The sequence below is a fragment of the Erythrolamprus reginae genome, chromosome 4 (genome assembly GCF_031021105.1).
Source record: "Erythrolamprus reginae isolate rEryReg1 chromosome 4, rEryReg1.hap1, whole genome shotgun sequence".
Taxonomy (NCBI): Eukaryota; Metazoa; Chordata; class Lepidosauria; order Squamata; family Dipsadidae; genus Erythrolamprus; species Erythrolamprus reginae.
This window is the reverse complement of record NC_091953.1, coordinates 27,980,040-28,003,881: the sequence shown is the minus strand read 5'-3', so window position 1 is coordinate 28,003,881 and position 23,842 is coordinate 27,980,040. Positions and strand designations below refer to the sequence as shown.

At 38.8% G+C, this 23,842-nt stretch overlaps 1 protein-coding gene across 6 annotated transcripts in view; it reads left to right on the top strand.

Annotated features, from left to right (window-relative positions):
- Positions 1–21,952, top strand: part of STARD13 (StAR related lipid transfer domain containing 13) — a 142,738-nt gene extending 120,786 nt beyond the window's left edge. For all 6 annotated transcript variants that reach the window (XM_070749895.1, XM_070749899.1, XM_070749894.1 and 3 more), the window contains exons 8-14: positions 7,873–8,071; positions 10,473–10,680; positions 11,567–11,681; positions 14,805–15,026; positions 17,051–17,268; positions 19,692–19,868; positions 21,341–21,952. In XM_070749895.1, the coding sequence (XP_070605996.1) occupies positions 7,873–8,071; positions 10,473–10,680; positions 11,567–11,681; positions 14,805–15,026; positions 17,051–17,268; positions 19,692–19,868; positions 21,341–21,458 (1,257 nt within the window). In that variant the 3' untranslated portion in view covers positions 21,459–21,952. The remainder of the gene's footprint in view (positions 1–7,872; positions 8,072–10,472; positions 10,681–11,566; positions 11,682–14,804; positions 15,027–17,050; positions 17,269–19,691; positions 19,869–21,340) is intronic.
- The last annotated feature ends 1,890 nt before the right edge of the window (positions 21,953–23,842 follow it).

Sequence of the window (23,842 nt, the reverse complement as noted above, 5' to 3'; positions counted from 1 at the left end):
GATTGCTCTCGCAGCTGCATTCTGCATGATCTGAAGTTTCCGAACACTTTTCAAAGGTAGCCCCATGTAGAGAGCGTTACAGTAGTTGAGCCTCGAGGCGATGAGGGCATGAGTGACTGTGAGCAGTGACTCCCGGTCCAGATAGGGTCGCAACTGATGCACCAGGCGAACCTGGGCAAACGCCCCCCTCGCCACAGCTGAAAGATGTTTCTCTAATGTGAGCTGTGGATCGAGGAGGACGCCCAAGTTGCGAACCGTCTCTGAGGGGGTCAATGATTCTCCCCCCAGGGTGATGGACGGACAGATGGAATTGTCCTTGGGAGGCAAGACCCACAGCCACTCCGTCTTGTCTGGGTTGAGTTTGAGTTTGTTGACACCCATCCAGGCCCCAACAGCCTCCAGGCACCGGCACATCACTTCCACTGCTTCGCTGACTGGACATGGGGTGGAGATGTATAGCTTTATTTATTTAATTGGATTTATATGCTGCCCCTCTCCGAAGACTCAGGACGGCTTACAACAAATAAAAACAACAGAATACAGTACTGTAGTTAAATCCAATTGATTAAAATTAAACAAACAATCTAAAATCCCCAGTTATGCTAAAAAAAAATCAGTCCTACCCATTCAATCAACCATATAAACATTCGTCAGCCAGGGCTGAGATCTAATCGCCCGAAGCATGTAGAAACAGACTGCTCTGTCAGTCAACCCATATTTTTTTTATTACATCTGTGCATTGAAATTCCCTATGAGTTTCAGTATGTCTAGGAAAGAGAAGTCACATGCTTCTTTATGTAAGTCCATCTCCACTGCTAATAATTGGAGACTTGTATAATCTTAAATAGAAAAAGAGTTCACATGAATAAGGTATCACTGAATATTGTAGACGTGACTTGTGCAAAATACTTAATGTAATCATTCCAATTAGAGAATTGGGTGATTAAATAAAACCATCCAGGTGTATATAACTGCTTGGTGTTGGTGGCATTTCTGGATGGTAGTTTTCAAATATTTCTTTTGATAGGAATGTTATTTATTAAAAATGTAATACACCAAGAAATATGGTTATATTTTCCTAAAATTTGACTCATTGTTTCTGATTATTAAAGGCTGTATATAGTATGAGATACTTATTTTAAAAAGTATCAATTGCCATATTATATTTTAAGTCTCTTTTTAAAAAAAAGATATTTAAAAGTTTTGAATAAAAATCTTGGTCAAAGAAACATGGTAGGCTTCTTTCTCTGTCAGTGTTTCACACTAAATTTAATCCTAAATATAATGTCTTCCAAGCTGGGTTTTGTGACCAAAGGCTGCTGTGACAGTTTTATCAGTAGAGCAGTGATGGGCTCTTATGGGTACGGTCAGGTATGTAGAACTGGTAGAAATTTTTAATTTTTTTTTCTTTTTTTTCCCTTCTGGGCTCTGGGTATGTTTTTCCTATTTCAGTAAATGATGTTGAATGTGTATAAATTTAGAAGAGCTGTGCATGCCTGTGTATGTGTGTGTACATACACATACAGTTTATATAGTATATAATGTATATTTTTGTGTGCCTGTGTGTAATATGTATGTACACATATGGCCTATATACTGTACATAGAATTAAATAGTATATTTTGGATGTTCAGTAATAGTAAATAGAAACGGAAATTGTATCTCTTTGAGGTGAGGAGAGGCCAGGCACCCAAACCCAAACCCTTGACATGAGTGACGTTAAGTTGACCACCTTTAAGCCAATCACATGACCTTTAAGCCACCCCCGGTCACATGACTGTCAAGCCACTCCCCACCTGGTCACATGGCTGGCAAGCCACACCCACAAAATAAGTCATGCCCACAGTGTGGTAGTAAAATTTTTTGCAGTCCTTCAGTGCGGTAGAGGGGGTTTTACCCCTTGAATTGGATGTGGTAGGTTGCTCTGCAGTAATTTAATAATAATTGACCCCTCGGTTTGTGAAAACTTGCGTTGCTAGATCCTCTTTTGAATATACTGTAACATCCAGAAGCTATTTTATTCAAGTCTCCTTATATTCTTGATATACATTTTATGCATTTTAGACTCATAATCAACATTATTATTTCCTGATCTCAATCTTTCATATCTCTCTGCTAAATTTATTAGAAATCGTGCGCTTGTTCACATGTTAGGAACACATATTTTCACACTGCTGTATTGCCTGTGCGCATGCATGTATTTAAAATAAAATTACTTTTACAAAGGTTCTGAGCTTTTTATCTAGCATCCTAGATCATTAGCAGGACATAGAGTTAATGTTCCTCCTTTAATGATAAGGAAAGAGCCGATTTATACTTCAATACTGGCGGTAGTCCATAAGGACACTGCTTCTTGTCAGTGCCAAACTGCAGCATTACCGCTCTCATGCCATATTATTAGCAGTTCTATAATAGTCTCAAGTGTGATGAATCAGCTAAAAGCCCTGTTGAGCAAGAGAATATATATATTCTCTAAGCTCAACTATTAGCTTTTTGGTAGCTTAGGCATGTATTTCCTAAAGGTGGCTTCAGTGATAACAGCCAGTAAAGAAAAAAAAATACAATTGCGATCAATCTTGTGCCACCTACTGGTTCCTTACCCTGGTGCAATATATTAATTCTTCTCCATAATCTTTGGGAGAAGATTCTGTGCCTGCCTAGTAACTTATTTTGAACAGTTGTGTCATTGATTCCATCTTTGAGAGGGAGGCCTCAGATCCATATCTTCCTACATTTTAGTTGAGGTCTTAGTCCTATATGTAGTATCTATTAAGCCTACATAGGTCTTTCAACAATTCTTCCATCGAATAGAATAGAATAGAATAGAATTCTTTATTGGCCAAGTATGATTGCATACACAAGGAATTTGTCTTTGGTGCTCTCAGTGTACCTAAAAGAAGAGATACATTTGTCGAGAATCATGAGGTACACCACTTAATGATTGTCACAGGGTACAAATAAGCAATCAGGAAACAATCACTATTTCTTCTTTCTCAAGTGCCACATTTTAGACACTACCAATTTTCATAGTCTTGGTACAATCAGCCACCTAATTGTTACCATTACCACTGTGATTGGTTCTGTTCTGTATTACACTTTACTCATCTAAAATAGGGCCTTTCCATCCATAAAAGCTGCAAAATATTCATTGTTCCTGTTCAATGAAGTTTTCTCTTTTCAATTTAAGTAAACCATCATGCTTCCATGTCATGAAGGAATACAGTAGTTATCAACTTTTGGAGACTATATCATGTGCATAAGCGCACCATTGTGCCTACCGTCCCTTTCCTATTGTCTACTTTTTATCATTACTTATCTAATGTTTTATATGTACAAATTATCACCCTATAATTGTTTGACAAATAAATAAATAAATAAATAAATAAATAAATAAATAAATAAATAAATAAATCTTAGCCGGTCCTATTAGCACATCTTCTTCTGACATCTGCTTTCGCATCTTCTTTTTAAAAAAAATGTTGTTTTGCTGAGTCAGTTATGTTTTGCTATGACCTTTTAACGGTGTTTTAATTACATAGTGGATATTTTGGAAGCCATCTACAGCCTTTTTGAAATACTTTTTAGATAGCTACAACACAAATCTAAATAATAATAATAATGAAGCAGATAACAACAAGACCTGGCAATGGCTAAAAGCAGGAACATTGAAGAAAGAGACAGAGGGGTAATTTTGACTGCACAGGACCCAACAACAAATGGATATAAAGCCAGAATTGAGAAGATAACAACAACCGGCAATTGCTGCCTCTGCAAAGAACCTTTTAAAAAATGGACCACCTAGCTGCTATATAACAAAATACAACAATGTTACATTGAAATTGCAAGAAATATTGTTTGTCTACAAGCAAGAACTGGTGGGACAACAAAACAGAAAAAGCAATATAAAAAGAAAAGAAGCTAAATGCTCTGGGACTTTAGGATTCAAACAGACAAGTATGTGCCACATAACTCTCTAGACTTAACAATTGTCATTAAGAAAGTTTAAAAAAGAATCTGGATAGTGGACATGAAAGAGAAGTGGAGCAATTGGAAGAGAAGTTCCGAGTGGAAAAGAAAGAACTGGGGGGGGGGGGGGGGATCACAAAATACAAAGATTTGCAAATAAAAGTTAAACAACTGTGGCAAAGGAGGCAAAGATAATACCAATAGGAATAGATGCCGTGGGTGCAATCCCAAAACATCTAGAGCATCACTTGAACATCATTGGCATTGACAAAATCACCTTCAGTCAATTTCAAAAGGCAGTTTTACTTGGAACATCTTACATCCTGCAATAATGCCTTTTACACCATCAAGCAACAACTGCCTGTCACAGGTCCTTGGGAAGGATTCTTTATGTGGATAAAAATGCCAACTCCAGTCTAAACATCTGACTCTGCAACCAATATAGTAGTAGTATTTCTTAAGAAAAATACAATTCCCTGGTTCTTTAGATGACACTTCTCTATATTGTCGCTGCAATAATTTAAAAAAACAGTATTGTCAATATTCATTACTGCAAAGTTTAATGAATTCATTAAACTTTGCAGTAATGAATATTAGTATGCATTTTTGCTACTTAGTTGAAGTAATTGCAATAACATAGTAACTAGTAATATTTGTAATTTGAAGTTGTAAAATTTTAATGTATTTATCATGAATAGCATTTGGCTATTGGATGTATGATTGTTAAATGCTACATACTTATGTATTTCTTCATTTATTTTTTACATTAATTTCCTGTATTAAATGATTTACAAGAACATAATGCAGCTGCGAGAGCAATCATGGGCTTTCCCAAATATGCCCATATTACACCAACACTCTGCAGTCTGCATTGGTTGCCGATCAGTTTCCGGTCACAATTCAAAGTGTTGGTTATGACCTATAAAGCCCTTCATGGCACCGGACCAGATTACCTCAGGGACCGCCTTCTGCTGCACAAATCCCAGCGACCAGTTAGGTCCCACAGAGTGGATCTTCTCAGGGTCCCGTCAACTAAGCAATGTCGCCTGGTGGGACCCAGGGGAAGAGCCTTCTCTGTGGCGGCCCTGGCCCTCTGGAACCACCTCCCCCCAGAGATTAGAACTGCCCCCACCCTCCTTGCCTTTCGTAAACAACTTAAAACCCACCTCTGCCGCCAGGCATGGGGGAATTGAGATCCTCTTTCCCCTAGGCCTTTACAATTCTATGCATGGTATGTATGTATGTATGTTTGGTTTTTATATTAATGGAATTTTAATCATTTCTAATACCAAATTTCTATTATACACTGTTTTATTGTCGCTGTTAGCCGCCCCGAGTCTCCGGAGAGGGGCGGCATACAAATCCAATCAATCAATCAATAAACAAACAAACAAACAAATAAATAAATAAATAAATAAATAGCAAATAAAATGACTATAATTCGGAAACATTCAGTATAATATATATCTTGGCATGTACACTCACAAAGACACAATCTGGATGCAAATATAGCTGTACCCTGAATTATCAGAGGAGACATTATTCCAGGGAATGGACCCTTCCTAGAAAAAGTCCGCTTTCAAATTCATAGGAGGAGGAAATAGTAGATATTTTTGTCAGCTTCAGTTACTTATAAAAATATTTTATTTACTTTTACCTTACCTTTTACTATAATAATGAGTAAAATCAAATAAAAATAATGTTGATAAATTTTGTTATTAACCAGTATAAACTGAAGAGAAAATTATCCAGGCAAGACCGAGTTAGATGATCAGCCTGAAATCTTGGATTTGTTTACTCCCTACACCCATCTACATTTCTGCCTGAAACCACAAACTGATCAATGAACTGAGACTTCATAGAAATTCTAACGATATATTAGAATAGTTGTAATTTCATTCCAACAGCCAATTTTCTTCTGTTTCTTCCCCCCATTACTCAGTCAAGATTCTGTATCCACAGAAGATGCTCAATCATCATTAGAGGCTGTAGGAATGTTTTTGTGTTTTTTTTTCCTCCCCTAAAGACAGTTTGTATTTCTGCAAACTCACATACTGCAGATGAGATAGCACACAGAGGAGGCAAAGAAAGACTAAGTACTGTAATTTGGAAAAGAAAACGTGCCTACTTTTTTCATAGTTTTCCCCCCTCACTGTGCCATCTCTTCCACTATGAAATGAAGAGAAATAATTTTAATACATCCCATGTGTTATAACTCTCTTTTACTTTGATTTGTGCAAAGGAATTAGCTTTGGGGAAAATTTCTTTAAAGAGAAGTGTTATAAAAGAATAAATGGTGTAAAGCTATGAGCCCATACATTTGAAGAAATACTTGTTGTAGGAGAAATCACATATTAAATATATATTCCATAATCCTAATCCCTTCACCATAAAAGACCTGGAAGCCATCATTAGAGAGGAGAAACTTTTTATGTCCAATAGGCCTGTTCCCATATCCTACAATTATATATTTGCAGCAGATACTCTGTTATTAAAGTACACAGAGGAGAGGATAAAATAATGTATGCTCAAACAACATTTTGAATGCTCTTTCATGGAATTGGGGCAAATAGTTAATTTAAACTAATAAGCAGCCTTTTGATGGCTTGGAACCATGTAGCATTTAGTAGGGTAACATTGGCACTGTATAGATTTTGGTATTGTTAAGCCGATTTTAGGGCTTAACGGTAGCATTTTCTTCCCTTTTTTTTCAAGTATAAAAGAATGAAAGCAGATCTCTGGTTTCCAGCAATACTCAATGGATGTTCTATCAGAGAATATCAGAGTTTGCATGTCTTCCATTCTGGCTTAATCTTAAAAAAATTTGACAAACTTGAGCTTTACACTCATGTTCTCTGTAGTGTAAAGTACCAGCTCTCTCATGTGAATAAGTTGTCACAGACAAATCAGACTAGGCAGAGTCCTGTAAACTAAAAGAGACAGTTGGTATAGCTATTATACCTCCACAACCACAAAGCTCACTGGAACTTTCTACTTAACTACATGGGGTTGTAATACTATAATACACTGGTACCTCATGATACGAACCCCTCGTCATACAAACTTTTCGAGATATGAACCCGGGGTTTCAGATTTCTTTGCCACGTCTAAAGAACCATTTCTGTCTTACGAACACGAGCCCGGCTCCGTGGGCTCTCTAATTGTGTGTGCGCTAACTTACTGATGCAGGGATTCTCCTGCCTTGAGACTACCCCGATGGGATTTCCCATTTGTTTCCCCCCTCCCCATTCCCTGCCGAAAATACAAAGCCGGGCTGCCAGCGTGTTCCCCCTGTCCCCGCCCCTTCGCCATCCCTGTCTTCCTGGGAGAAGCGCTGGGGAGGGAGGCAAGCCGGCCCTTCTGCTCCTCCCCAGCGCTAAAAAGAAAAGTTGCCAGCGCTGCCCCTGAAGAAGTCCTGAGCCTCCCGTTCTCTCTTCCCCCCACCCGCCCCTTCGCCGTCCCTGTGTTCCTGGGAGAAGCGCTGGGGAGGGAGGCAAGCCGGCCCTTCTGCTCCTCCCCAGCGCTAAAAAGAAAAGTTGCCAGCGCTGCCCCTGAAGAAGTCCTGAGCCTCCCGTTCCCTTCCCCCCCCCCCGCCCCTTCACCGTCCCTGTGTTCCTGAGAGAAGCGCTGTGAAGGCCAAGGCCAGGCTTCTTGCTGGCTTCTTGCTGGCTAGCATCTCATCTTTGTGAGAGGAATTGTGGCTGGATGCTGGACCAGCATTGTTTGAGTAATTATCTTTTGAATTGAAATAACTTCTTGGCCATATCAAGCCTATTGCTAGGTGTATCACTGAAACTTTAACTGTCAAAAGATAAGATTTATTTTAAAAAAAAAGCTTGAATTAAATATGTATTTTGATTTATCATGAGGATGACATTATATAATCTATTATGGCATATATTGTAGGTGGGGCTTTTCCGTAAGTCAGGCGTGAAATCACGAATACAAGCACTGCGTCAGATGAATGAAAGCTCTCCTGAAAATGTCAGCTATGAAGACCAGTCTGCCTATGATGTAGCAGATATGGTGAAGCAGTTTTTCAGAGATCTGCCTGAACCTCTTCTCACAAGCAAGCTGGGAGAAACTTTTCTCCACATATATCAGTGTATGTATTGAATTGGTCTCATCTGGCTAGGGGATAGTTATGAAATATTAAAGACTTTCAATCTTTTAAAGAGGGGCAGCATCTTCTTTCGCAGTTCCCAGAGCTCCCCAAGTTTCTAATGAAATCTAACAGCAAATGCCTAAATAATGGTGATACGGTTTACCATCAGTTCTCAGAGTCTCAATGGCATCAGAAGCACTTCAATCTATAAAAATATTAATAAGTACATGAATATTGTACTAAAGAATATATCTTGTGGCCATGCTAGAGATTAGAGGATTTATCAATCAACATATTTAGAATGTTTGGAAATGCTGTTGCTGTTCAGTAGAGCAGTAGAAGTCAAAACATTGAGAATGCATGTTTGCTGTTCTCTACATCAGTGTTTCCCAACCTTGGCAATTTGAAGACAACTGGACTTCAACTCCCAGAATTCCCCTGCCAGCGAATGCTGGCTGGGGAATTTTGGGAGGTGAAGTCCAGATATCTTCAAGTTGCCAAGGTTGGGAAACACTGATCTAGATAATGCCGTTTAATTGCACTATTGCATACTGAGTATCTACATACAAGGCAATAAACAATTGCTATATATAAGAGCCTTAACATAGGATTAAATTCAATGTGATTCTGAAATAACACATAATGAACACATTATCCATTTTATACCTATTACATTTGACAGAGCAAATATATCTACCTATCTCCATCATATACAGATACATATACAGATACACACACACATATATATGTATGTTTTTGTTGAATTATTATTTTTATATATTATTATGTTTATTATATGTATATATATATACATTATTATATATAATAATGATAATTATTCATTATCAGCAAAAGTATGTCACACATAGACCCCATATTTTTCAGTGTATAAGACGCATTTAGATTTTAGAAGTGGAAAACAAGGAAAAAGGTATTGTGAACTAAATGATGTAATAACATATTATTTAATAAAATACTAGTGTAGCAGAATACTTTTTACAAACATGTACACTTTTAACAAACTTCAAACTTGACACTTTTAAGACTTGTGGACTTCACCTCCCAGAATTTTTCCTCCAGTCATGCCAGCTCAGGAATGGGAGTTGAAGTCCACTAGTCTTAAACTTGCCAAGTTCGGAGACCCTTGCACCCCAAAACCCTAACCCAGGGGTTTTCAACCTTGCCAGCTTTAAGACTAGTGAACTTCAATTCCCAAAATTCCTCCTCCAGTTATGCTGGATGGGCTAATTGGAAGGCAAAACCAGCCCCATTTTTATGAAAAACAGGCTGGTTTTTAACCCATTTTTTCCCCGCAAAAACTGCATGGGCAAAGTGGGAAGCATGCAGGGAGCTCCTGGGTGCTGGGGGATTGCAAAAATGGCCCAATTTTTGTGAAAAATTGGCTTTTTTTGCGTGATTTTTCACAAAGGGTTGGGGGAGCCTGCAGAGAGCTCCTGGGGACTGGGAGAAGACAAAAATGGGTGCATTTTTGCCATCCTATGTGTCTCCATACATGGTACTCTTCCATAAGCAGTGTTGATTCCAGTGCAGATGGTAATGCTGGAGAAAGCTCAGACTACCTGAATATGTTATAGACATATATCCCTTTGCAGGATACTATATCATTATATCCTATCTAAAATATGCTTTCATTATATGCTAAACTAAAGATTGCCTCTAGGATTAAATCCCTTTCAGTTTTGAACCTGGATAATCCTCTAGTCCTGAACCAAGCAGACAAAAGCCATATCTTTGCTCTTGATTTCAGCACATAATGTAACCAACTAATTTGGCTAGGGTAACTTCTGCTTCGTACAAAAGTAAAAGGACATATATTTTCTCAGCTATATGAAACAGTTCAAACATTGCACTATTCCATAACATGGTTTAATTTTGTCTTAGTTTTGATTTTGCTTGTAAATCAGAAACAACAGTTTAGCATTATATATTAACCAGCCTACTGGGTCTTGCTCAAATAATGACGTAAAATAAAATGCAAAGTTTTTTTCTGTGTGAACAAGAAAAGTTTCCCTATCTGTATCTGAGAACGTAGTTTTCTTTGAGAAGTTAGTTGGGGGAAAGATCAAAAACAACATGAGAAAATATTATTTTACTGAAAGAGTAGTAGATCCTTGGAACAAACTTCCAGCAGACGTGGTAGATAAATCCACAGTAACTGAATTTAAACATGCCTGGGATAAACATATATCCATCCTAAGATAAAATACAGAAAATAGTATAAGGACAGACTAGATGGACCAGGAGGTCTTTTTCTGCCGTCAGACTTCTATGTTTCTAAGTAATCTTGAACTGGGAGATTAAATTCCACATGACGTTCTAGTGAGCCTGTTTGTACTTCCAGTCAAATTTCATGAAATGGCATGAATTTTTTTTTCTACAGATGTTCCAAAAGAACAACAGCTTCGGGCAGTTCAGGCTGCCATAATGCTGATGTCAGATGAAAATCGGGAGGTTTTGCAGACCTTGCTCTGCTTCTTGAATGATGTCACCTCTGTGGAAGAGAATCAAATGACTTCCATGAATATAGCAGTGTGTTTGGCCCCTTCTCTTTTTCATCTCAACATCATCAAGAAAGAAAGCTCTCCACGGTGGGGAATGTTTACTAGATATATCTCTAATTCTTCCATTCTGGGCTTAAAAGTAATTCCATTATTGCCCAATATTCAATCATGTTTGAAGTGGTGTTTATATTCACTAGAGTATCCCCTTGGCAAATTGACTGTTATTACTGCTCGAGAATATAAGCATATATATTGTGAATTAGGAATAAGGGAGGGTGGTTTCAATAGAGGACCTTATCCTGAGTTGCTATGGAGCAAATCCCTAGCGACAATTCTGACAAATACAGGGCACTTTATCTGCCACAATAATAGGCTTATTAAGATACCGTTGCATTACTTATTGCATTTCATATCTCTTGTCTCTCTCTTTCTCTCTCTTTGTTAGATTACCTGTTCAAAGCTAAATGCACTCATCTTCAGGAGAAAACCAATCTTTTTCAAAAGAGGCTGTGCTTTTCTATTATTGTTGCTTAATATGTATATAATAATAACAATCATTCATAGATAAAGCAAAAGCATTCTTTGATTTACCCCATTAAATGGTCCCAAACATTTTTTTTGCACAGCTGAATGAACATGGAGGTCAGATTCACACTTCATACTACGCCTTATTTCCCTTTGTTTTCCCCATAGGTGCCATAATCCTGACCTTCCTTGTGTAATACACAAAGGAGTCTATTTTAAGTGCTTTTTTATTACTTTGTACTTTGAGAATACTTAAGGCATATCTTTTTCCCAACAATAAACCGAGTGTTTCTTCTCTGGTATAATGTGATAAAAGAAGATTATTGTTTTGAACTGTGTGTGGCTTGATACCAAAAAAAAAAAAAAGGTATATGCATTTCAGCTTTTACTGTCAACTCAAAAACAGCCTTTGCTTTTATCTTATTTAAAACATTTAATTTACTTGCAGAGTAATGCAAAAGAAGTACACAACGGGGAAGCCAGATCAGAAAGATCTCAGTGAAAATCTGGCAGCTACTCAGGGACTGGCACACATGATCACTGAATGTGATAGACTTTTTGAGGTGAGTGAAAGACTTAGGTAGCATTATTTCTAAGGAAAAATGTCATGAAGCACTAAGCTTATATATTAGAATATTTTGTGGCGTACTTTTGTGGCATATCTGCATAAATTGATTTCAGGTGCTTTATAGTATCTGTTGAGATTCAATTTGTGATCAATGACTATTCCAAGATTATTCTTGACAAGTATTTGTATCAAGTCAGGTATTCCCACTATATATTTGTACATTCAATTTCTATAGGTAAGGAAAGTGTATTAAACATGATTTCATTTGGAAAAACATAAAGTAAATTGGCTTGAATTAAGGAAGGTTTTGTGAAAATGTGGAGTTGACATTTGGTTGCTGAATACAGTAATTATGGGTAAATGGTTAAAGAACAGCAAGCATGAAAATACACGATTTTTTTTGTAAATTGTTCAACATTGAATTTGACATGGATGCCCAATCTGTGAACAAAGATTATGCATTGCTGCAAATGTGAAATAGATGATGTGATGCAAAACTTAATGTGATACAAAACAAGATTTAACAGGGAAATGAAGTATATACTTGAAAATTAGAGCAAGTAGATGAATGTGTGCTTAGTAAAATGTTAACTAATCATGGAAGAATAGATGGATCTTTTAATATGTACATTGTTAGTACAAAGAAAATTGTAGTATACAGTACAATCAATTATAATCAAATATTATTCATTGAAAGAACAAAAAAGATGTCTAAGAATAATAACCATTGCTATATGGAAGTAAAAGTTGAATATATCAGGAGAAATAAAGTTGATTGATGTGGGGGCTTACTGGTGTGGTAGAACAAAGGATTGGGTCAAGAAGTAACGGGTACTAAATAAATGTACGGAAAAACACATACAGTCGTTCTTGACTTACAGTTATTCAGTCAGGGACTGTTCCAAGTATGACCATGCTGAATGAATGGGGATTGTGTTCATGGCTATGCCAGCAATCTCAATTCCACATGATTTCAATCTGGTTGCTTGGTAACTAGTTCAGCCTTAGGACCAGTTGACAAAATTCCCACATCACTTGATCTCCATTTGCAACCTTCTTTATTGGCTTCCACAAAAAGGCAGTGGGGGGAAGCTTGCAGAGAAGATCACAAGTTATTGAAGCATGTCTTCCCCAACTGTGCGCCTTCTCCATGTTGGCCACTTCAACATACCAGTACCCCTACCACACACCTCCCTCCAATGATGGCCCACCGTTCCTGGTGCTACTGGAATGGGCTGGGAGCATGTGCACCCGTACCCAGCATGGGATTCAGCTTCTGCGCATGCGCAGAAGCCGAATCTTGTGCGAGAACAAGTACGCATGTGAGATTTCTGGCTTTCTTTGCTTCTGCACATGCGCAGAAGCAAAAAAGGCCAAAAATTGGCAAAAATTAGGTAATTGACCTCGCCACTCTGCCGCCCACCCACCTGCCTACTCTGCCACCCATCCTACCACAAGCAGCGGCTCTACCATGAGTGGCCCGCCCAGCCCTTATCTTTTCGGGCCTTTCTGCATGTTCTCTCTTGCCACGCCAAGAAGATAGCATGTGGCGCGGAAGCACAACGCTGCTCCCGAAGGCCATGACTCACTCAGGGCTCCATCGCCGTGTGCACCAAGAGATGCCTGCGGCGTGGGAGTACAGAGAGCAGGCCAAGCGGCCAGAGCTCGGGTCTGCCGTCGTTGCTGCTGACCCCAGCTGCCGCTCTAGGCGCCGCAGCGAGATCAGCTTCTCCGCATGTGCAGCAGCTGAAATCTCCCACGAAAGTCCTTCCAGCAGCAAGATCTCAGCAAAAATCGCCATTTTTTTTTGCTGGCATTTTTTTAAAAGGTGATTTTTGCCGGAATCGCTCTGGTTGCGCATGCAGATGCATGCACAGCCAGTGGTAATGACGCTGCGCCCTCCTGACCCACACTATACTTTCCTTGAGCCAGACATCTTTACAATCTTTGTGCACTCTTCATAATTTGCAATGTGTCTTATCAAACACTCCCCTTGTACCCTTGTGCACCCTCATGCACTCTTCCTGCATCATGCTATGACTCTTGCACCCCCTCCTCCACTACCCATAGTCGGCATGGAAGAAATGTATCAAAGTAGTTTGAACATATAAAGGTAATGAATAAAATCACAAAACAAATACAATGATACCTTGTCTTACAGACTTAATTGGTTCTGGGACGAGGTTCTTAAGGTGAAAAGTTTGTAAGACGAAACAATGTTTCCCATAGGAATCAATGGAAAAGCGATTAATGCGTGCAAGCCCAAAATTCATCCCTTTTGCCAGCCAAAGCGCCCGTTTTTGCGCTGCTGGGATTCCCCTGAGGCTCCCTTCCATGGGAAACCCCACCTCCGGATTTCTGTGTTTTTGCGATGCTGCGATTTCACTGAGGCTCCCCTCGCTGGGAAACCCCACCTCCGGACTTCCATTGCCAGCGAAGCACCCGTTTTTGCGATGCTAGGATTCCCCTGCAGCATCGCAAAAACACAGAAGTCCGGAGGTGGGGTTTCTCATGGAGGGGATCCTCAGGAGAATCCCACAGAGCAAAAATGGGTGCTTCGCTGGCAATGGAAGTCCGGAGGCAGGGCATCCCAACGGTGGCGGTGGGTTTGTAAGGTGAAAATAGTTTGTAAGAAGAGGCAAAAAAATCTTAAACACCGGGTTTGTATCTCGAAAAGTTTGTATGACGAGGCGTTTGTAAGACGAGGTATCACTGTATATGAAAGAAGTGTGTCAGGATGAAGGGGGGAACTGTGAAAGACATCATTGGCTGGAGCTCATGTAATTTTGATAGGAAGTTTAAAAATGTTAATTACCGTATATATTACAGATAGTTCCTGAAAACTTGCTAAGAAAGTTTCATGCTCCCAGATTTGATACCATTTACCTGGGCCCTCTGTTTAAGCATTTTTAGTAATGTCAATTTAGTAAATTTCCATGCCCCATGTCTGAAAGCTTGTTATATATTGGGGTTACCTTGTGGATGGATGGATTTGATATTTTTCCATGTTGTTTATTTGTAAGATACTGGGAAACTTTGGAAATGGTGCAACATAGAAGTCAAAGTAAATCAATAGCAACAATATTTTTCCCCTCCATCCTCTTTTTCTTTGGAGCAGATTCCACATGAGATGTTTTGCCAGTCTCGGAACTCTTACATTGAGGCTGAAGTACATTCTCCAACTTTGGAGGATCTGGGCAAGCAGATGGATGAAGAAAGTGGAAATTACCAGACCTACATTGAAAGTCTAATACAGAATCTTTGTAAAGATGCTAAGGACAAATTCAAAGGATGGGTCACTTGTTCCAGCATGGAAAATGCAGACCTCTGCTACAAAAAAGTAATTTTGAAAACAAAATAGACTGTTTACTTCTGCACAGTAACTTTGATACTGAAAAACATTATCCAACATGCCAACATACTGTACACTGAAGTGGGCTTTTTAAAATCATATTTTATCTTCTCCCCCCCACACACACACAAAATAAGATTTTATGTGCTTTCAAATATAAGACTTCTGTATTATTAATCCAAACTTTTCATGCAGGTTTTTAATGCTTTTTCAATGGAAGACCCATATGCCTTGTTAGTAGAGTATGATGTCTTTCAGCTCCAATGTACAATTCTTTATTTATTTATTTATTTATTTATTTATTGGATTTGTATGCTGCCCCTCTCCGTAGACTCGGGGCGGCTAACAACAGTAATAAAAACAGCATGTAAATCCAATACTAAAACAACTAAAAAACCCTTATTGCAAAACCAAACATCCCTACAAACAAACATACCATGCATAAATTGTAAAGGCCTAGGGGGAAAGAATATCTCAGTTCCCCCATGCCAGCAGAGGTGGGTTTTAAGGAGCTTACGAAAGGCGATGAGGGTGGGGACAATTCTAATCTCCGGGGGGAGTTAGTTCCAGAGGGCCGGGGCCGCCACAGAGAAGGCTTTTCCCCTGGGCCCCGCCAAACGACATTGTTTTGTTGACGGGACCCGGAGAAGGCCTACTCTGTGGGACCTAACTGGTCGCTGGGATTCGTGCAGCAGAAGGCGGTCTCGTAGATACCCTGGTCCGGTGCCATGAAGGGCTTTATAGGTGATGACCAACACTTTGAATTGTGACTGGAAACTGATCGGCAACCAATGCAGACTGCGGAGTGTTGGTGTTACATGGGCATTTTTTGGGAAAGTCTATGATTGCTCTCGCAGCTGCATTCTGCACGATTATATAAACAATTATATAAACTAGGCTGGAAAATGACACAATATTAAACCTTGTTTGGAAATGTCCCTTGATGTTACCACTGTGGATTGGAAAATGTAGTGTGAAGGCACAATAGGAAAAGTGATCCTGACTTAGCTGATATATTTGAAATGTCTCTATATTCACTACAAATTGTCTCAGCTTAAAAACACAATGGGGACCAGAAGTTCAGTCATAAGTCATTGCAGTTGTAAATTAAGGCACCATGTGTCTGTTTTTATAGCAGTTGCTAAGTGAATCACAGTCATAAGTCTGAATTCATTATTCCAAAAGGTTTTGTTGTTGTTGTTGGCAAGTAGCAAAAAAGTCACAAATCACAGTCATGTGATTACAGAACACTGCAATTGGTTGCAAATGTGAGCTGATTGCAGCCAAGTGATCCGATAATATGATGTTTTGTGACAACGTCAAGTGCATCCATCCTAAGGCCATCATAATTTTGAAGGGTGATTGAATGACAAGGCTTGTTCTGCTTGTTTCCAGTTGCAGATCCATTTCATATCTTGGCCTGACATAAGCTGTCATGGAATTAATTTGTTTCCTGGAATTAAATGGAATTAAATTCTCACATTTTAATTAGCTCCTTAATTTAGGGATTCTGAACTTAATTGATTCTAGAAAATGTCTGCTCCTAAGCCAACGTAGCTTTAGATGGAGAGAGAAATTAGTGGATCTTCTGGGTTACAATAGTGTTCAGTGCCTTCTAACTCAGTGATGCCGAACCTTTTTTCCCTAAGGTTCTGAAACCATGTGCTTACGTGCTATCACACATGCATGAGTGCCAATACCCATAATTCAATGCCTGGGGAGGGCGAAAATGGCCTCCCCTGCATTCCCGGAGGCCCTCTGGAGGCCAGAAATGGCTTATTTCCTGGTGGGCCCATTTTTCACCCTACCCAGGCTCAGAGGCTGGGGAGGGCAAAAACATTCTCTCCTATCCCCCCCAGAGACTCTCCAGAAGACGAAAATGCCCTTCCAGAGCTTCCTTGTAAGCCGAAAAACAGCTGGCCAGCAATCACATATAGGTTCGCCATCACTGTTCTAACCTGTATCTCAGCTGTATGCTTAACGTGCAATCTCTTCTATTCCATTTCATCAAGGTTGGAGATGGAAATCCATTAAGACTCTGGAAGGCATCTGTAGAAGTTGAGGCTCCTCCATCTGTGGTCTTGAACCGTGTGCTAAGAGAAAGGCATCTTTGGGATGAGGATTTCTTACAATGGAAAATAATTGAAACCTTGGATAAGCAGACGGAGATCTATCAGTATGTTTTGAATAGTATGGCTCCCCATCCGACTAGAGATTTTTTAGTTCTCAGGTAATTTAGAGAAAGAAGCAACTAATTATAACAGAATTACAGTCCAACATAGCCTTTCTGAAGCTGTTATCCTCCAGATAAACTTAAACTCCAACAATTCTCAATATAAAAAGTAGCAATCTCGTCAATGCATCCAGTTAGGGAAGGCGGATATCACCATATATCTATATCTTGGGCCTCATTGATTAACTTTTCTTCCAATTTATTTTAAAAACAAGCTTTGTGTAATCTATGCATTATTGTGGAGTGTTCCCATAAAATCCTAACTGTTTAGCTACTCAAACCCAGTGTCTGACAAGACATATTGTTTAATCTATATTGTCATAAATAACATTAATGCAGCTGTCTCGAGTTTTTGGATTTGCTCTGATCCCATGAGAATAGCTGTTGTTTTCCTGGAAAATAATTTATTTCAACAGAAAGCAAATGGCTGTGTAAAAAAATATTCACATAACAGATCACTAAAAAAATAAGAAGCATATGTATTATCATTTTTAGTATGGTGATAGACGTGTGAGACAAATAGAGGAAACAACTTGAAAAGGACATTATGCAATGAAATACATATTTTCCATAATAATTATTAAATGAATTTGTATTACTGTATATTAAAAAATAGTAACTATACTTTCTTGGAAAAAATCAAGTACATACATGAAAAAGGAACAAATCTGAAAGCGATTCATAAGGTAGCATTTTTTAATTATGTTTATAATTTTGCTTTACATAGGAACATTGAAGAGCAAAACCAAGGAAAGCTTTACAAAAACACCTATTCCAATAAAAAATTCTAAAATCAAATTGTATATGTGAATTAGTTTTAAAAGACAGTTCAGTTTCCATACTTTTCCCATGAATGGTACCATTCATATAATAAAGCCCAAAAATAAAGAGATCTAAAGGATAGTTTTGTCTTTTATAATAAATGACATATGGTTATGGTATATTTAAGGACTCTTGAAAGAATTCAGCAACTTTCCATAACTTTGTGCCCTCCACTTTCCAGACCTGATGAAACTCTTAAGCAGAGGTGGGTTCTCCTGGTTTAGACCTGTTCACCTAAACTGGTAGTGGCCTCTTGGTGATGTCACAATGATGTCACAGAACCGGTTTGGTTGGTTTCAGTCTGTGTGCACCGCCATCATTTTTTAAAATGTTATTGTTTGTTTGTTTATTATTTATTTACTTTGATTGTTTTCTTCTTCCGAGCATTTGCAGAAGCCAAGTTTCCAGCACTGTGCATGCGGCCGCCATCTTGTTTTCAGCTTCTTCTGTTTTATATATATATTTACATATATACATTTGTTTTCGTAGATTTTCATGGGTACAGGTATGTAGGTCTTGGCATACTCAGGTTTCTTCCCGTGTAAGTTTCAGAGATTCCTGGCGACGTTTCGACAATGTCCCACTCGTCATCTTCAGGCTGGTGCTTTCGGCTTTGAGCTAGGGCAAACACAAAGCACAAAGCTGAAAGCACCAGCCTGAAGATGACAAGTGGGACCTCATCGAAACGTTGCCAGGAATCTCTGAAACTTACACAGGAAGAAACCTGAGTATGCCAAGACATACATACATACATACATACATACATACATACATACATACATATACAGTGTTCCCTCGAGTTTCGCGGGGGATGCGTTTCGAGACCGCCCGCGAAAGTCAAATTTCCGCGAAGTAGAGATGCGGAAGTAAATACACCATTTTTGACTATAGACAGTATCACAAGCCATCCTTTAACACTTTAAACCCCTAAATTACCATTTCCCATTCCCTTAAGAACCATTTACTCACCATTATTACTGGTACTCACCATTGAACAAGACACTTAGTGATCCTGATATTTATAAACATAATTATTTATTAACAATAATTATTTTTTTGTTATTTATTTGCAAAAAATATTAGTTTGGTGATGATGTATGACATCATTGGGCGGGGAAAAACGTGGTATAAAAAAACCCCCCGTGAAGTATTTTTTAATTAATATTTTTTGAAAAACCGTGGTACAGGCTATTCGCGAAGTTTGAACCCAGGAAAATCGAGGGAACACTGTATACATATATATATATTTATTTTTTTCTGAGCAAGGGGAGAAGCTGAGTTTCCAGCACTGTGCATGCAGTTGCCATATTGTTTTGGGCTTATTTATTTATTTGATTTGGGGGGCACTGCACATGCACACTCCCATGAAGTGCAGCCATATAGCGCGGGAGGAAGCAAACTAGCAGCAAGGTCAGTTAGAACCCACCCCTGCTCTTAAGATAGAGAGGATCCAGTCAGCTTTGAGGCTGACTGATTAAAAGTCTTAAGGAATAAATCCCATCACATCTGAACAACTCTAGTTTGGAAAAGACTGAAAAACAAATATACTTGCCATTATTTTTATTGCAATGTTGCCCCTCCAATTATCATCTAAACAGGGCCTGGAGGACCGACTTACCTAAGGGGATGTGCGTGCTGGTGGCTATCTCTGTAGAACACGATGAAACTCCTTTGATGGGGGATGTGCGAGCAGTTGTCCTGGATTCCCAATATTTGATAGAACCTTGTGGCTCTGGAAAATCTCGACTGACACACATCTGCAGGATTGACCTCAAGTAAGTTCTGCAAAGATCAATGCCAACATTTTTGTCAGCAATCTTTTTGCACAACTAGCATTCCTGAGTATTGTTTGGCAATATAAGTTGTACAGTACAATTACTAATATAACTTCCATCCTTTAGTTGTAAATAAAAATATACATATTGATCTCATGACTATTTACTCAAGAATAATTCATTAAATGCAATAGAATTTACTCTACAGTATTACTATGTACATTACAAGAACAGTTGTATGTATCTGACTAGTCTTGGGTCATACAAGCGTTCCAGAGTTATTATGTCGTTTCATGATTGATTCCAGTAGTTGGGTGTTCCTCCCAAATTATTTTCTGAATTCAGTTTTAACAAAGTTATGATTGAAGAGATCGGTACCTAGATTTAAGCAATTGCTATGTCAGATTTATAATTGAAAAAGTGCGTTTGAAAAATGTATAACCTCAAGCAAGTTACAAATGTCCCCCCTCCAATATTTTATTTATTTATTTTGTCAAGTACGTATTGTTAGTATACATAGATATAACATTGTTTATATACATGGGATGGGTACCAATAAGAGGGAAACATTACGGTAGGTACATTGGTGCACTCATTCACGCCCCTTACTGACCTTTTAGCAATCGGGTGAGGTCAACAGTGGCTAGTCTAAGGGTAACGTTTTTGGGGTTTGGTCATAAAACTAGAGTCAGGTAATGAGTTCCAGGCATTAACTACTCGGTTGCCAAAGTTGTGTTTTCTACAGTCAAGTAATATTTATTTATTTATTTGTTGGATTTGTATGCCGCCCATCTCCATAGACTCGGGGCGGCTAACAACAGTGGTAAAAACAACATGCGACAATCCAATACTAAAACAGCTAAAAACCTTTATTTTAAAACCAATCATACATACAAACATACCATACATAAATTGTAGAAGCCTAGGGGGAAAGAATAACTTAGTTCCCCCATGCCTGATGACAGAGGTGGGTTTTAAGAAGCTTACGAAAGGCAAGAAGGGTGGGGGCTATTCTAATCTCTGGGGGGAGTTGGTTCCAGAGGGCCGGGGCCGCCACAGAGAAGGCTCTTCCCCTGGGTCCCGCCAAAATATATTGTTTAGTTGACGGGACCCGGAGAAGGCCCACTCTGTGGGACCTAATTGGTCGCTGGGATTCGTGCGGCAGAAGGCGGTCCTGGAGATAACCTGGCCCGGTGCCATGAAGGGCTTTATAGGTCATAACCAACACTTTATAGGTCATAACCAATATATGGACACCTGCACTGGTTTGGGTAATTGATACATGACCACTTATACAGAAAAGACCTATGTCTAACTGCAAATCTGAATGATGAATCTTTGGCCCATTTCCAATGTCTGGAAATTTGGGGACTTATTATCTATTGTCAGAAATCTGCAAATAATTTCTTATGTTCAGATGAGACTAAGGAACTCGTAATTTGACATAATACTTTCTCTTTGTTTTCCTTCAGAGGTCATTCATTAGACTGGTACAATAAAGGCTTTGGACATCTGTGTTTAGCTGAAGTGGCTAATATCCGAAATTCATTTCAGCCTCTGATTGCTGAGGGACCAGAAACAAAAATCTGAAAGATGGAGAAGCTGCATGTATAAAATGCCATACATACCTGACAAACACTGGATTTACATCTTTGTTTGCATGCCAGCTGAAGAAGAGCTGCTTGGAAAATTCTGCCATTACTTGGATTGTTACAGTACATACCAAAGTGGCCCACATTTATAATTGCCTTCGCTGAAGAACCGTTCTTTCACTGCTACTTCTTTCTGACTTTAAAAGTAAATTTATGTTCTGTATGGTTTTGATATTTAAAAGCTTCTGGGAAGCTTATTTCAAAATGTTAATATGTAATTATTATTATACAATATAAATATTGTATATCTTTTGTTACATATAATATGTATATATATATACATGTATATATATTTACATCTATCTCTTTATAGATAGATATTGCTATACAAAAAGAAATTCAGTATATGAACTAAAATGTTCTGGGGGGGGAATTCACCTGTTTGGAATTTATTTTCACTGTTAGACCTCAATATACCCTATCTTAAATTAACTGCATTTATTATCTTTATAAGATAGTAATTTCTAATTTCTTACGTGTCTCATGTTAAGAACTCTTGTCTGTTTTCATTGTTCACACTATTTCGAAACAGACACGTCTAAAAGAATAGAGGATACTTCCCTTAACATGGTACCTTCAGATATTGTTGGATTTTCTGTTGGAGAGAAAAGTCCAGTTTAAATCCAACGTGACCAGAGGGCAACAAACTGGAGAAATCTGGTTTATAGTATTTATAGGACTATTAACGGGTACATAGTCACAAGAGAATGACGGTCAGGCAACAAGAATATTAACTCAAGTAATTACAATCTGGCAATCATTTACAGTGGCTTGCAGAGTCAGCCAAAACAATAGTTTCCAGTGAAGATTGTAGCCCCTTTATTAATGGAACAAAAATTTACAAGATTATTATTTTGATGAAATCAGTACCTATAGCTTAATAAGTAATGTCAATTTAGACTAGAGGGCTTCAAACTTGGCAACTTTAAGACTTGTGGACTTCAACTCCCAGAATTCTCCAGCCAACCTCCACAAGTCTTATAGTTGCCAAGTTTGGGGACCTCTGGTTTAGATTTTCAAACTTTTCATTTCAGAATAATCTTTTCAAAATCCATAGGACAACATTTGAGATCCAGCCCTAAAATCTCTGGTACAGGCAAACTTTCAACCAAGTTCAGAAGAGACTAATCATTTATTCAAATAACTTTTGAATAGTTGAATATCTATGAAGATTGTCAATCATCCAGGTCAGGGTTGTGCCAAAGGTGCTTTTTTCCCAAATACTATTTTTTATTTTTCTTTGAAAATGTTTGACTTCATCCAAGAAGCTTCTTCAGTTCTATTATATTTCAGTTTTGGATAGGCTATTATAAGCTGGTTTTGAATGAGTAAATCAAAAATTGAGGCTGAAATTTCCTGGCTTAAAATACAAAACTGAGAACTTGCAATGTTTACTTCTTATACAAGTAAAGTGTAACACCTCCTTAATCCTCAACTCTATCATATAAATTTCTAACTTGAGGCATACAACTGAGAATTCCTATCTTTTGCCTTCTCCTTTAAAACAATAGCAAAGAGCAAAAAGAAGCTTGCCAATTTTTTCTCAGAAGTATTTGGAAAATGACTAGGGCTAATTTTATAAAGCTTGAATAGTTCTTTTCCTAACATCTGAAGTGTTACAGGCAGAAATGTGGCACTTAAAGAGATGTTGTAATAACAAAATTTTACAGCTTTAAAGGGTTGGCCAAGCTCGAATAGCCATAGTTGGTTAGAATGTTGATTGTCAAATCTACTTTGTGCTATTGCTTTTTATTTATTTAACCACAAATTTAGCCATAATTTGTGGCTTCATCTTAAGAATATCTGCCTGAATTAGATGAACTTGAGGACATGAATTAGGCAGCTAGTCTAATAAAAACTTTATAAAGCTATTGGCAAACATCACTCAGCAATAATACTATACATTTCAGCAGCTACCCTGTTTCCCCGATAGTAAGACACCCCCGATTGTAAGACGTATCGGGGGTTTCAGGGGGGTCGGCTAATATAAGCCGTACCCCGAAAGAAAGTAAGGGGGTATTGCCGGGGGGGGAGCCCGATGACGTCGCTTCCAAGTTCGCCGCGCGCCCCTCACCTTCGCCTCGCCGCGGCGCCACCGCCTCTTCCCCGGCTTGGCAAAGCGAAGGACGGCGCTGGTCCAAAGCGAGCCGAGCGGGCGGCGGCTTGCAGCGAAGGCGCTCGTCCCAGCAACCGAGTCCTGCCGAGGCTCGGCTGCAAGCGGCCAGCGAGGCCGACCGGCTCCGAGGCGAGCGGCCGGAGCTGCGCCCTCCTTCGCCCGCCTCCTTTCCGGCAGGCAGGTGGGGCTGCCCAACTGCGCAGAGC